This window comes from Exserohilum turcica, assembly GCF_000359705.1.
Source record: "Exserohilum turcica Et28A unplaced genomic scaffold SETTUscaffold_3, whole genome shotgun sequence".
Lineage (NCBI taxonomy): Eukaryota > Fungi > Ascomycota > Dothideomycetes > Pleosporales > Pleosporaceae > Exserohilum > Exserohilum turcicum.
Window position 1 is genome coordinate 45,250 of NW_007360136.1, and position 14,502 is coordinate 59,751.

The window sequence follows — 14,502 nt, forward strand, 5'->3', positions numbered from 1 at the left end:
AAGAGGATGCTATGAGGTCCTCATGCAGGATCGCGTTAGTGGGAGGCTTGCTCATGGCGGCCAGTGCCATCCAACACAAGTCGCCAGGCCATCCGCTGGCATGGAAAGGCGTATACTGTTGCTTTGGACTGGTGCTCAATGAAGAAGACGATGGATGTGAAATGTCGGGTGTCTGTCCTGGGCTGGTTGACACTAAAAGTAGCTATGACGTCGGCAGCGGCGGTCCTCGGCCGATTGGACAGCGCGTCCCGCGCGCGACACCGACTACGAGACGTGAATTACTTGGATACGTGCCAGCTACGAGCCAACGCGCAACCGAGTGCGGGAGAGGATCCAGCTGCCATCTTGACATTGCGCATCCGAGTGACGTGGTGTGTCGCCGGCATTGCCAAGCACCCGGCTGAGCGGGCTTCCGGCAATAGCTGCTGCGCATGGTGCGCGACCTTGGCCGCGCGGGCTGTGTCGTGCAACACCAGGACGCCGTCTCTCCAACCTTCTCTCCAAGGCCCTTGGAGCGAGCGCAGCCATCGCACCGGTTGCAACATCCGTCCAAATGACCCCGCGAACCGCCATGGCTGCGCAAAAGCCCGGCGCCGTCAACACCCCCGCCATGGAGCAGAAGATCGGCCAGGCAACCTCCGTCATCATCCCTCTGCTCGAACTTGGCGCGTTGGGCTACGAAACCTGGGTCTTTGTCTACTTGATCTGTATCCAATATCTCATTACTCCCACGGACACTCTACGGCGCGACTTCGACATCCGGCCCCGGCGGTCTACTGGCATCGCCCTCATCGTCGTATACGCCCTGTTCCTGCTCTTCCTCACCATAACTTGGATGCGCCTCTTACAAATGATATGGTCCAGGCCCGACGTCGTTCCGCTCGGCGATGCGTCGCAAGAAAAAGAAGATGCAAGCACAAAGGGCTTCGCATTCGACCATTGCGATGCATTCATCTCCGACTACCAAGGGCTTCCGCTCTGGTGCGACAAGTGCCACAACTGGAAGCCGGACAGGACGCATCACTGCAAGGAACTGGGCCGCTGCGTGAGGAAGATGGATCATTACTGCCCTTGGGCTGGCGGCATCATAGCCGAGTCGACACACAAGTTCTTTATGCAATTCGTGTCGTACGCAGCCTTGTATACAACCTTTACCTGGATCGTGGTGGCCGTTTTCCTGGCGGAGCGCAACTCAAAGGTATGCGGCAATGCTATTATGGACATGTGAAATGCTGACACAATGTAGATGGGTTCACGGCCCGGGACCTGGATTGGCGCACTTGTAACAGGCGTACTCTTCAGCATCTTCACCTTCACCATGTCGTGCATGACTAGCTGGAATCTCATGATCAACTACACCTCGGTCGAAGGAATCCAACGCGGCGGCATTCACAACATCGCCTTTCTCATCTCGCCACCATCCCCCCGTTCCAGCGCCTCGGTCTCAGCACCTGAGACCTCGCCGTCCCCGTCCAGCAAACACCACAAGAAGGGTCTCAGCAATCGCACCGAGAAAGAGGCAGCCGAAGAGGACTGGCCTATTCTGACCACTGTTACCCGTCCCTCGAAGCGCTCGTACGTGGTGATGCAGACCAAGCCTTTTGAACATCCCTGGTATACAACTCTGATGCAGGGCTGGAAAGACACCATGGGAAACAGTATCATCGACTGGCTTCTACCACTTCGGCAGAGCCCCTGCAAGGAAAAAAGTCACACGGGCGAATTCGCGTGGGGCGAGGTTGTGTACGACATGGCGAGGATGTACGAAGAAAAGAATCCCGGATCAAGACTGGCGCTGCTTCACGGCTCAAGCAAACGATGATATTGCTCTGTGTTCGGCGTCATTTTGAACTCTCTTCAGCGACTGAGCGTATATATTTCTTTTTTTTTACTCAAAACATGTGATACCCACCTAGGTTGTAATGTAATGGCTGTACCCGCGTCAACGGCCCGAGGCCAGAAAAAGCAAACAAATTGAAAAAATCATGGAGCAGAAAAGCAATTCTGGACATGACGTCGGCAGACTTTAACTCAACGTCACGTCTTGACATGACTTGGGGCAAATTTATGTTCTCGCAGCAAGACTCTCTTCACCAAGCGGCCATGTTCACACGAGACCATGACGTTGGCCCTACGTCGCACAGAGATCAAGTGGCCACCCGACACTCAGTCACACCTATGACGCATCCACGTGGACTCAGCCAAGTAGTCACTAAACCTAGCAGCAGGGGAACCTCATCATCCGCATGCACATGCACACCATCTCAATAGCCATGTCGACTAGGCCAGAAGCGAGACCAAAAGACGCTTTCCTACACCAATGACCATGTCAGGCCTACCTTGCAAGCACAAGCGCAAGTGTAAGAGGAGTGATGGTTAAGCGATCTACAGGCCCGCTCACGCCGTAGTAGGGTACAGCGGTCCAGACATGTCTCTGTTCCCAAGCACAAGTGCACCAGTATACCAATGCAGGCTATCCTAGCCTATATCGTGGGCCCAGACCTTTTGTTTTTCTTGCCTCATTCTTTCTTTATCACCCAACCACGGCTTTACCCGATGACGCAATGCCAATGCACCGGTCCAAGTGCGATCTACACGCACCTTTATGCGGACAAGTGTCTGGATGCGAAGATCTTGTCGAGTGATGGGTTGTTGGGACAGCGCAAAGTGGGGTGGAGAGGGAACGGGGGGGGATTAAGGATTAAGTACTTTGTTGGGTTTCCTTTTGATCGACGGGCGATGTCGGTCAAATGGTAGGCAGAGCCAGAATATATAGCTGGTATGCGTAAGTTTGGTTATGGGACGGGTGAGGGGAATTTTTTTTTGGTCGGTTGGTTGTCGGTTCGCGGCGGACGGGATGAGCCGTCGCATGGGTGGGGGGAATGATGGGTTAGGTTGGAGCCACTGCGCGATTACCAGTTGCCAACGTCAGTATGCGAGTAGAATTGGTCTATGGTGTGCATTAAGCGCCGTGATGGCTTTGTTGTTTCTGCGCATATACTGTTGAGAGGCACTGCTAATCAGTGACTAGTGTGCCCTCTGCTCAGACGCCGCGTCGAGTTTCCCCCAAGCCGTCGTCTTACCAAGCATTTTCCCTCGCCCGACGGGAGATGTGCAAGGAAACCTTCTTTCTGGCGAGTTCCGAACAAGCACAGACGGCGGCGGCGGCAACTGCTGATTACACTTGGATGATCAGTATCTACTCGACGCCCTCTTCTTCTCTCTGGGTCCCTGTCCCAGGGTAGCACCGCGGATATTGCCATGATACAGTAATATGGTGCAGGAAACCCCATGAACGACAAGTCATGATCGTCGGCTGTATAAGCCCGCGTCCCCTTCCGCGTCCCCGTCCATCATACGACGGACAACAAAACGAAACGAAACAGCCGCGCTCGGAAATCCCGGGGGGTTGGGGCTTGAGGCTTGAGAGATCCACGCAATGAGGAGCTGTCTGTCTGTCTCTCTCTCTCTCTCTCTCTGTGTGTGTGTGTGTGTAGGTGTGCATGGAGATCCTCGTCTCCCTCAGCTAAATGGCTCGTCGGTTTCGCATCCCAGAAGCTAGAAAATGACAGTGAAGCTTGGTCATGCGCGCTGAAACTCGAACGAGCAAGATCTGTTTGCACCACGACTCATGACTGCATGTGTGTGTGGCAACATCACCGTGCGCATCACGCTCACTCACTCTCTCCCTCTCTTATCTCTCTGCAAGGCTGGGGCTGCAAAGTGTATGTCGATCACAGAAGGGCTGGATGCTTTCGGAGAGTTTCCCACATGACCGTTTCACGTAACCATGGTTGCTATATATGGAGAATGCTTGTCCGTTGAGAGGCGAGGCAATGTCGCAAAAGGCGAGCGCTAGGGCCGGGATATACAGACATAGTTTTGATATTAGGCTTCTAGGCTTTGCCAAAATCAGGCCACCTGGATACTCACTATTGGGAAGGCAAACCCAGCCAGTTCAAGGCAATTGGGGCGACACCAATGCAGACAGAGGCACACGGCGTACGGGCACCCTCTCCCTCGCCTTTGCCGTCTCTTTCTCGCCAAACATGAAAAAGAGTTGGTCACCGCGCTTGTCAGTGTCAAAAGGGACAGTGAGTACATGGAGATGTGTTTCCGATGTCAGGGCTTACTCTGCGCCCTACCCTGTCCCTCCCTCGCTCCCTCGCTCCGCCCCCGTCGAGATTCGGTGGACGTCATCATCTCCTTTTTAAATTATTGCCGGACTATTGAGCCATGGTTAGGCATCCCCGGAGAATTGCCCAGCTTTTAAGGAAGTGATGGTCGGAATAGCCGGGGTGGTCATGGCTTTTGCAGCAGGGTTCGGGTAGCGGCACTGGGGCGAGGGCAGAGGCAGCCCTGGCTCTGATCTCCCGAAGGGGGGCGAGGGGGACAGTGTGTAGGTTTCTCGCACCAGCCAAGTGGTCGATCATAGAGGACGATCTCTGCAAGGATCGAGCAAGACCCTCATGAATCGGGACGGCCCAGATTTGGGAGGTGGGATGATTTAAAAACCAGTTTGTGGGGGGTCGGCCTGGCCACCCACACGGGCACTGACAAGGGAATGGCGAAGAAACGGACAATGCATGTTCCGCGCCACGGAGACGGCGCAGGCCATGCAAGAGCCGGGGGCATACATGCGCAATCATAAAGGTTCGGCAGATCTTGTGTCGAGAATTCGATATTTCGAAACATGTCATGGCTCAACTGGTTCAGACATATCGCGGAGCGGTCCCTAGCCGGAAGAGCACACGCCCACGCCCAAACACAACGGCCATGGTGCATTGCAGCGGCGCAGAGCAAGGCCGTTGTGCGTCAAGTTTTGGAATCGCCTGGTGAAACGCCGGAACTTTCAATCGCGTTTCGAGCATAGCGTCGACGCGTGATGGCCTCAAAGATCAGGGTGAGAGGCAACAAACTTTCCACTTTGGGACCCTCTGGGGCCTTGTGCCCAAATGTGGCCTTTTGGGCTATAGGCACAGCAAATGCACTAGAGAATCGATAGTTTGAAGCGCCAGGGTCGACATCCATGCATAGTGCGCCCTGCCGGCGGGTTGTTTCATCGTCCATGTGCCAAGACAGCTTCCCTCTCCAACGCCGTCAAGGCATTTGCCCGCCAGTCTAGACGTCGGCAAAGCGTGTCACCCATCACTCGGCATCCTGTCATGAACATGTGGAGGAATCATATCTGTGTATGTGTGTGTTGGATTAAGGCTATCTTTGAGTGAGAGAGAGAGAGAGAGAGAGAGAGAGAAAGAAAGAAAGAGAGAAAAGAGAATAATGTGGCCGAGGCCGAATGAAGGAAAGAAAATCTGTCCGTTGAAGCAACCCATATGCGCCGGCGGCATGGCAACTTCCAATACTCCATATCCCATGATGCAAATGTATGCTTCTATCTGGGCCCCCAGGGTATTTTTTTGACACAAAGAAAAGTCCGGGTGGCCGATGCAACCCGTGCAAGCTCGTGATATCTGCTGGTGCCGATGCAGAACCCGAAAAAAGATGAAATCTCGCCCAAATCAATAACGAAAATCGACAAATTTTTGGCTCAACCAGTAAAGCGCGAGCTCAAGTGGGAGCAAACAGTATGCGTTACAAGCGTAACCATGTCTAAAGCGGAACACGAACGAGCCATGGGACTAGACTACGCCTCAGGCCCGTTGGCTTCGCGTTCGCGTTGCTCCTTCTGTGGGGCCCGGCGACGTGCGTTGATGAACCAGTTGGAGACCTGAATAGTGTCAGTAACTGTCTGGTACGAAACCGTGGCATCATGTGCAAGTGCTTCAAGTCAAAGTCACTGTAGCAGGACGGCCCGAAAGCACGCTTCTGTCTACAGAATGACACTGAAAGACAGTCATGGCACATGTAGTAAAAGTGCCAAGATTGACGTTAAAGCTGCTACAAAATACGTACCTGATTCAAGCTCAAGCCAGTTCGGTTGCAGAGCTCCATCTTCTGGTCTTCGGTCGGGTAAGGAGACTGTCGGTTCGCCGCAAACCAATCCTTGAGCAGGTTGGTCGCCTCCTTGGGGAGGTTTCCCCTTCGCTTCCTGTTGAAGGCGTTGTGGTCGAGGCCAACATTGTGCTGGAAGCGAATGTCGCCATAGGGCGCATCGTAGCCGGAATAAGCAGGCCGGGGGTAGAAGGAATCCTGTGGCCGATCATAGCTGCTGTACGCCGGGGCTTGGTGGTCGTGGTAATAGCTCTGCTGGCCCATGGGGGGTTGGTAGGCGCTTTGAGCAATGGGCGCGTGTGCGGAGGGCTGCGCAAAGGGAATGTGGCCTTGGGGAGCCGGAGACGACTGATGGCGAACATGAGGATGCATCGGGGGTGCCTGTTGGTGCGGTGGTGGGTACGACGGACTTGGGCGGTGAGAGTAGACGGATGGTACAGGGGGTGCGGCATGCTGGTAACCAGAAAGGGCTGGGTCAATGGCGCTCATGCGGCGAGGCTCAGCAAAAGACTGGTCAATGCTACCACGGGCGTAAATGTCACCAAGCGTATCTACACGCCTGCGCTTGCTGTCGGCCCATGCAATCTCGTCAAAGTGGGGCGGTGCGTGAGGGGAGCTGTCTGTCGAGCCATTGCGGCGCTGCGGTGTCCTTGGAGGTGTGGTCGTGCGGGTGGTGTGAAGAAACTGCCAACGTCAGATGTTGCGCAATTTTGGGCTTGAAACAAAGGGGAAACGCATACCTCGGAGAAGGATGGGAGTTTGCCGGGAAAAGCTTGTTCGCCGGGTTGGATTGGTGGAGAGCTGCGCATGTGATGGTTCTGGACGTCTGTCAGAGAGGTGCTCGATTGAGAAGATGACTGCTGCCCGGCGGGAGAATGGGCATTGGTGCTGTCCAGAGAGGCCGTCTGGTTTGGTCCACGCGTTGCCGCCGCCGTCGTCGTCATCATGGTTGTGGGTGCATAATGACTGAGATGTCGCCGTGGCAGGGGAGAAGGGGAGCGTTGGCGAGAGGGGAAGGAGAGCGAGCGAGGCAGAACGGTGTCTTGGCTGTATTGATGCATGACGCCATGGCCTGGGCCGAGTGGATGGTGAAGGGGGTCGAAGTGAGGAAGAGGAAGAGGAGGATGTGGAGGATGTGGATGTGGAGGAGGAGGAGGAGGAAGGGCGGCGTGCTTGGCTCCCCGGGCAGGCGCGTATGCAGAGGCACGGAAGGCGCCAGGCAGTGCTGGGGATGGGGCTCGGAGGGCAGGCTCGAGAACAAGGGGGGCGGAGATGGCCGAAGGGGCGGCAATGGAAATAGAAGAGGCGGGTTCATGACTTACCGCAGCGACCATGTTCGCCAGCGAACTCTCGGCAGAGCGTGAGGAGGTCATGTTGCGCGAGTGTAGCGGTTCACAATGGCGGTGCGGAATATCTTGGAGGGTAAGATATTCCATGTGTGCAGGCGGCAAAGGGCTTTTGGTTAAATACTCTGGCAGACGAGGCATGCGTTAGCGAATGGTGCGGTGCGTGTCAATATGTTGATGGTGAGTGGACAAAAGGCATGGGCTCATCCATAGTTGCTGACAGCTTGGTACCAGCGTTGACTGGCACCGTTGAGTGCCATCACCCACGAGCGGGGTCCCAGGCGACGGAGCGTGTGCGGACAGTGGTTACTTACCCAGGTATTTAGGTGGTGGTGATGTAACAGGTCGCTCGATGAGGCAACGCAGGGGTCCAATACAGAGCTACCGAACCAAGAAATAGATATCGCAGGTATGTGCGGGAGTGGGGGCGGGAGCCAAAGGAGATTATTATGGTACAGAAAGCTATGCGGGACTTGTAAATGTACAGAGGGGAAAGAGAGCCACGGTGGAGGGGGTGGAGCGAGAAGGAGAGCCGGCGCAAGCACACAGCGAAATGGTGAAGAAGCAAGATGAACTGGGAGAGGGAAGGGGAGGAGGGGGGGGGGAAGAGGGCGCGGTTTGGGTGGTGACGACGGGTGCGAGGTGTTTAAGAAGCCAGCGTGCTCGCAAAGGAGGCGTTTATGGGCCAAGCAAAGACTGCAACGGGCCGTACAATTAGCCATGCACTTTGATCTTGCAGCACGAGCAAAGGGCGCCAGGGGGGATGCTAGCAGAGGCCAATCAAGGACGGGCAAGGCCGTTTAGCAAGACGTCTGTAGACTTGACAGGTGAGGGTTAAGGTTTGGTCTATATTCTCCGAACGTGCACCCTGGGGGCTCTGGCCGGATAGAGGCCGAGGGTAGGAAACAAGAGACGCTCAGCCTACGCCGCAGATTCGAGGCACGAGCCAGCGCGCTGAAGCTGCGCCGTCTTGCTGCAAGCGCCATTGAGCGTCGCCGGTGTCTCCACCTCTCGAACCGTCGCAGATCGGGGCTGCTGCTGACTCGGCGCAGAAACGGACCAGGGTGTCGTCTGTCTCTCGCCCATTTTGTCGCACGCTGGCTGCCGATTACCTCATCTGCGCGCCCACACACTGGACGCCGCAGCCCTCTTACAACGTTCCAGGACGGCGAAGCACAAGCGGGCGGTTGGCCAAGCCCCGCGTGCAGCGCCAGCGGGTGGGTGGCGCCTTGAGGATGGCGACCAAGCCTTGCATTTGCAGAGCTAGCCGGGAAGTGTTGGGAAGGGGGGAGGGGGGTTCTGAGGCACAGCTGCGCGAACAGGAGCGAGGGCCGTGGCGATTCGCGGGGTGGTGATGGTGTTGGTGGTGGTGGTGGTGGTGCTGGGGGGTTGCTTGGATGCTTGGGAGCTAGCTGGTGGGAGGGAGCTAGGTACTCGACGCTAGCCTGGAATTTTGCTGGAACTCCGTAGCACGGGGCCATTTGGGAGATTGCGCACACTACACGACGACGAGGCCGACGCCGACGCCGACGCCGACGACGACCGCGATGAGCAGCCGCAGAGGGTTGTATGGGGCGTCGAGTCGAGCATCGAGGGCAGTCGTCGGGCCTGAGAGCTGTCGTGCATGTCACGGCACACAAGACCAGGTACGATGGCCGGCAGACAGCTGCTGCCGGACCAAACCAGGCTGGTGGCTGCAGCGTGTAGGCAGTTGTGCGACGGAGCCTTACCAGCAGCCGGGGTGGTGCGACTGGGAGCGTTGGGAGGGCCAGCGAGGCGTTTGTCTAGCCGGACAGGAATAGCAATTGAGGCGACGGCATGCGACACATGGAGCATGCTCGACAGGCGGCGGGCGGGAGGTGATGCACGGGCTGGAAGTGTATTGTGGTGGCAGTATAGTAGTCGCAGCAGCAGCAACAATACGCTGTGCGTGCAGGGCGTGCTCTGGGCCAGGAACGACTTGACTGGGGAGCCGTCGCCCCGTCGGACCCTGAATCAGGCAGACACAGGCCCAGCCGCCTGCCTGGCTGCCTGACTGCCTGGCTGTCTGGCTGTCTGGCTGTCTGGCTGTCTGGCTGCCATGAGTGAGGGTGGGCGTGTCCATGTGTCCATGTGTCCACGTCCATGTGTCTATGGTATGTATGGTATGCTGACACCGACGCCGGCGGCCATGGCGTGCAGCGGCCGTGGCAGTGACAGAGGGCGTCGAGGGCGAGGCAGGGCGGGCGCTGGCCACGGGCGGGCGTCATGGGCGGGAATCCAAGGCCGCCCGGGCTCGTCTGACAGATGTCAGTCTCATGCAGAGCAACTGCCCTGGCCAGCAGCAGCTTGGGGGAAAGTGCGACGACGTCTGCGCGCCTCGGTGATGGGCGGCAGGGATCTCGCCCCGCCTTGCCTCTCTCGGCGTCGCGCCTGCCCGCTCACGCCGATCACATTCCCGCTAGCCGGCCGATCAAACAAACACTCACCGAGGGCTGCACCTTCCTGCGCCTGCGCCTGCGCCTGCTGCTCCTGCCGCCGCTGCGACCTCGCTCTTTCCTTCCCTCGTGCCGGCCACTGCCGCGCCCCGTCGCCCGCGCCCTGTCACACAAACGAGATGAGACACGCGCCATGCTGCCCGGCCATGCCCTCAGGCCAAACTATGCGCCTCTCTCTTGCTCCCGCTAAACTTTGCCCTGTCCCGGCCGCTCTCTCCCCCTCCTCCCCTCCCCGCCCTCTCCTACATCCTACCCTGCCTATCCTACCCTGCCCTGCCCTGCCCTGCCCTGCCCTGCCCTGCCCTAGGCCATCTGCACACATACGCCCCCTCACATCCCTGGTCGTCGCCGTTATCAGCCGCGTGTCGAAGCATGACCCCCGCGCCCATCGCTTCCATCAAACACAAACACTCCAAGAACAGCACCAAAAGGAAAGAAGAAAAAAACTGCCCCCCCCCCCCAAACGCCTGCCCCAAGCCCCCAGCCAAGCCTCTCCCCTCGGCCACCTTTCCCCCCCTCGACAACCGCCCTCACACAAGCCCAAGAGACACGACCAACATCAGCGACACAAGCGTACAGCAGACGTTGGCCGCCTGACAGTACGTCAATTTGGTCCCTGGGCCGCCGCCATCCGTTGCAGTGCTGCCACCGCAACCCCCTCTTTGCGCCCTGATCCAGGGGGGCGGCCATCTGTCAGTCGCCGGCAGCACCACCACCACCACTACCACCACTACCAGCGTAGCCAGATGGCCTTGACACTACACTACAGCATTGTCTGCGGTTCCCTCCCCTCGGATCCAAGTGCCTACCACTCACGTCTGCATGCCGGCCCCAGCTTGGCGCCGTGGCTCCTTGCTGCAAATGCTGCGTAGCCACCATGTCCTGGTGCAAAGTTCTTTGCACCGAGCAAGTCCTTGCACTCAGCGTCACAGCCTTTTCCAGTCGCTTAGTCTCTTCCACATCCAGCCACGCTCACTGGTCTTGTTACACCGGACGGCAGCCACGGCCGCCTTTTGCTGCTCAACGCAAACCTCGTCCTGCCCTCGGCCAACAACCCCCCCCCCCCCGCAAAAGATACTCACCCACGTATACCCACCATGCTAGCATCCCTTTTGTTCTCCCTCTCTCTCTCTCTTCCAAAGTGCCCATGTGCCTGCACCGCTGCCCGATGGTGCCTGCAAGAGTGTGCCCTCTGAGTCGACGCCTTCTAACCCACATGCGACGAAAGCGCCCTTGGATGCGCCTGGATGCTCCAGCACTCGTTTCTTGTACTCCTCATGTGGCATCTCTGGCCACCCCGCCAAGCTCCGATCATGCATGCCGTACCGACTGCGAGATGGTGGGATTCGATCCATGGTACCTAGGCCAGTGTCATGGGAACCACAAAGATCAAGAGGTAGGCAACCTGACGATAATCAGTTAGCCGGGCAGGTGGTATCTGTGGCACCTGTGCGAGGCTTGCACATCGCCATTCAAGACGCTCTGCCACGACATGCTCGGGAGCCCCACATATGCCGGGGCCAATGGTGCCCGAGGCCTCGCTGTCGTGGAAGAGTGGCCGTGTCTGCCAAAGACTGATTACAGAAGGCCGAGTATGCATGTCCCGTGGCACGACGCATGGTGGCGTACAAGCATCGGTTGGCCCATGAATGGTTGCGGTAGGGCAGCTTTCCGTCTTGTGGATGCAGCATGCCATTCCCACCATGACTGCATCATCATCTACCCGGTATCTGGAATTGCAGCGGCCATGGAGGTCCAGATTGTGTGCATAGAGGACGGCATTTTCCCGGCAGCCTTGTCCGATGGGCGCGCGCGCACACACACGCACACAATAGCCGTACCGACGGTGCTGAAACACTGCGGCTCGGCATCGTACGCCTGATGAGCCGACTAACCAAGCACCCGGTCGACGGTCTTGATACTGCGGGTAAAGGCTCTGTTTCTCGCATAAAGTGTGACATTAGCAACGTCCCAAATAGCGACCCGGGCCCGGCCATGTTTGCTTAGATGGATGTGTTAGCATGCAGCTAAACCTTCGCACAAGGTGAAACGGTGTAAGCTATTCGTGCTGGAGGCTTGAACCCACCAATGGCGGCTCACGTGTTTCAGGCGCTTTGGGCCAACGATGCTATGTGAACCTTGAGTACGTTCAAACCTGTCTATAATGGCGGCGTAGCGGTAGAAAAGTTTAACCATGGCGATACAGGATGCCTTGACCGCTGTCTTTCGCTATTCCACACAATGTTTATAGCATAGTGGTGTGTCTGTGTGTGTTCAGGGCCTGTGTTGGCCCCATGGGTTGTCTGAGGCAGCCAGAAGCCACATAGCGGGCTTTAAGCATGCTTGGGGTTTGACTGCTTGCCCCTCCACCCCTGGTTGTCCTGTCAACTTGCCGTGCACTAGACGACTGCCGAGCCCTAAACATTTGTCACTGCCGGCAGCCCACGGTTGGGCTCGCCTTAGTTATGCCTTGGAAAAGATGTTTCTTTTGACAAAAAGAGAGGGTGAGAGGGTGAGGGAGAGAGAGAGATACAAAGGCAAGGCTTGACACGGGGGCATGTTGGCTAAGCAGAGTGCATGGAACGACTCTCAAACCGAACTAACAGAGAGGGACGATGGCAATGGTGCATGGCAACGGTTGATGGGCGGGGGGCGGGAGATTTGCGAGTGGCTGGCCTGGTGCAAACTTCGCAGAGGCTATTGAGTGGCTGCACAGGCCCAATGGTGTTGGCGGTGGTGTAGCGCTGGGGGCCGGAAGCGGCTAGCGCGGTCGCTCGGCAGCTGACACTGGCTAGCAGCGTGGTTAGTCATGAGGCGGTTCCTGCATATGCTATACATACATGTACAGCACATGTAGTGTAGGTCGACGGCCAAGAGAAGAGGCCCATCCGCATGCACCGTCAGCCGCGGATCGCCGGCACAGCCACCATTGACCCTTTATCGTTCGGCTCTGCTTGCCGTGGCTGCTGGCAGAGCCGTGGTTTCAGCACGCCAGACGCCATTGTCGACGTGACTGCCCACGGGCCCAGGGAGAGAGACGTGCGTCATGTCGCTGCGGCACCAGCAGCAGTCAGTAGTCATGCCAAAAAAAACCCTTTTCTTGGCAAGACGTCGTCGCTGCCACTGCTGCTGCTGCTGCCAATGCGAAAGAGAACCCGGGGGCCGCTAGCCATCGCCATGTCTTGGCGCGGCACCACGAGCGAGGCGCGGGTCTGAGTGTGAGTGCTATGCTCGCTGATCCCAAACCCCGTGTCTCCGAGCAGACGTGTTTCCGAAAAGGCTGCTCCCTTGCCATGCTGTCCCCATCAGTGTTACAGACATGGATTGACGTATCCCCTGCCCTGCTGCACAAGGCACATTGTGTGTGTCGTCCAACTACACCTACACCTACACCCACACGCATGCATGCTCCGTAGTTATGCACTGCGACAGCCTGTTTCCTCGGATGCCACATTCTAGAGCCACTTGGCGCTGCCCGCGATCGGCACGCGGACGATTCTGACAGCGCGCCTATGCCTGCGGCTACAGTACCGTCTTTTTTTCCTCTTCTCCACAGTCACCGGCCGGTCAAGCGCAATGCGGTCCCAGAGCATCAACCAGGAAATGCCGTCTGGCTACTACATGTCACGGCTGTGATCAACTACTACTACTGCGACCACTACTACTTACTGCTACCACTACCACCACCTCCTCCTCCTCCTCCTCCTCCTCTCCCAACGACTAGCCGCGCTGTTTGCCGTGGTTGCATGGCTCACGCTCGCTCTCGACGCTGCCCGGCTACAGGTACTAGCAGTAGTTGCCGCTTGCATTACCCCAAACGATGCAGATCGACGCATGCAATCCATGTCTTTCGGGCGCATGCGTAGCCCATGCACGATACACACACGGCATGACACGCCATTGTCATTCACCTCGAGTAAACGGTCGAGTGGCGCAGAGAGATCCTGGCTCGGCCGGGGCGCCTTTTGGAGGCTTGCTTACTGGCCCTCTTCTCAAATCATGGTACGTCAGATGTGTCCAAACATGGCGCTAACAGGGCCCCTAACGTGAAGCTTAATTGTCGCCTAGTCGCTCCCTTTTCAACATGGCCCGAATCTCTCCCTCCATGTAGCGCCCTCTCTGTCTGTCTGTGTCGCTGTCTCTAGACACTAAAAAAAAGGCATGCCCCAACACGCTCACCGCTGCAACGGACAAGGCACTCGGTTGCCCCCTTTTGCCCGAGGGTACTACTACACTACACTACACTATCCTACATTACACCACACTACACTGCAAGAGCGCGCCGTTGCATGCCAATGTTGTCGTCTTTTGCTCGCCTGCTGCTTCTCGGGCACATGTCACTGTGGTAATCATGTCTTGCCTAGTCGCCCGCCATAGCATGTCCCATGACGTCACCGCGTGAACCACGCTGCCGTCGCGCCTCCCATTGGCCACGGGCGCATTATATCCGCCCCTCAACGTTCGCCGCTGTCACATCGGCCGTGAGGCAAAATACTAATTCCCGTGTCCCGCCTTGCCTCGCAAACCCCCCCAGCACCACTGCCACTGTCAATCATGTTACGTCGACTCCACGCGCAATCGCAATAGAACAAGGCCAGAAACCCATAGTGTTGGCCCTCTTCCCACTAGCCTACCACAAAAGCATGCTCCGCCAGCGTGTCATTCGTGCTCTAGCCGCACATAGGCGCAGCAATAAGCACCACACGACTCGCCCACACGTCATGTGA

At 57.4% G+C, this 14,502-nt stretch overlaps 2 protein-coding genes across 2 annotated transcripts; one reads left to right on the top strand and one right to left on the bottom strand.

Annotated features, from left to right (window-relative positions):
* Nucleotides 1-511: 511 nt before the first annotated feature.
* Nucleotides 512-1,992, top strand: SETTUDRAFT_163432 (uncharacterized protein). The gene is made up of 2 exons (XM_008028942.1): nucleotides 512-1,198; nucleotides 1,247-1,992. Exons 1-2 carry the CDS (start codon nucleotides 572-574, stop codon nucleotides 1,820-1,822), a joined length of 1,203 nt encoding a protein of 400 aa, XP_008027133.1. The 5' UTR covers nucleotides 512-571; the 3' UTR covers nucleotides 1,823-1,992.
* A 3,652-nt stretch (nucleotides 1,993-5,644) lies between these two features.
* On the bottom strand, nucleotides 5,645-6,899 carry SETTUDRAFT_20039 (uncharacterized protein; the record flags this gene model as incomplete). The annotated part of the gene is made up of 3 exons (XM_008028659.1): nucleotides 5,645-5,728; nucleotides 5,914-6,636; nucleotides 6,693-6,899. The coding sequence occupies 3 exons, from the start codon at nucleotides 6,897-6,899 to the stop codon at nucleotides 5,645-5,647; spliced, it is 1,014 nt and encodes a 337-aa protein (XP_008026850.1).
* Between the last annotated feature and the right edge of the window lie 7,603 nt (nucleotides 6,900-14,502).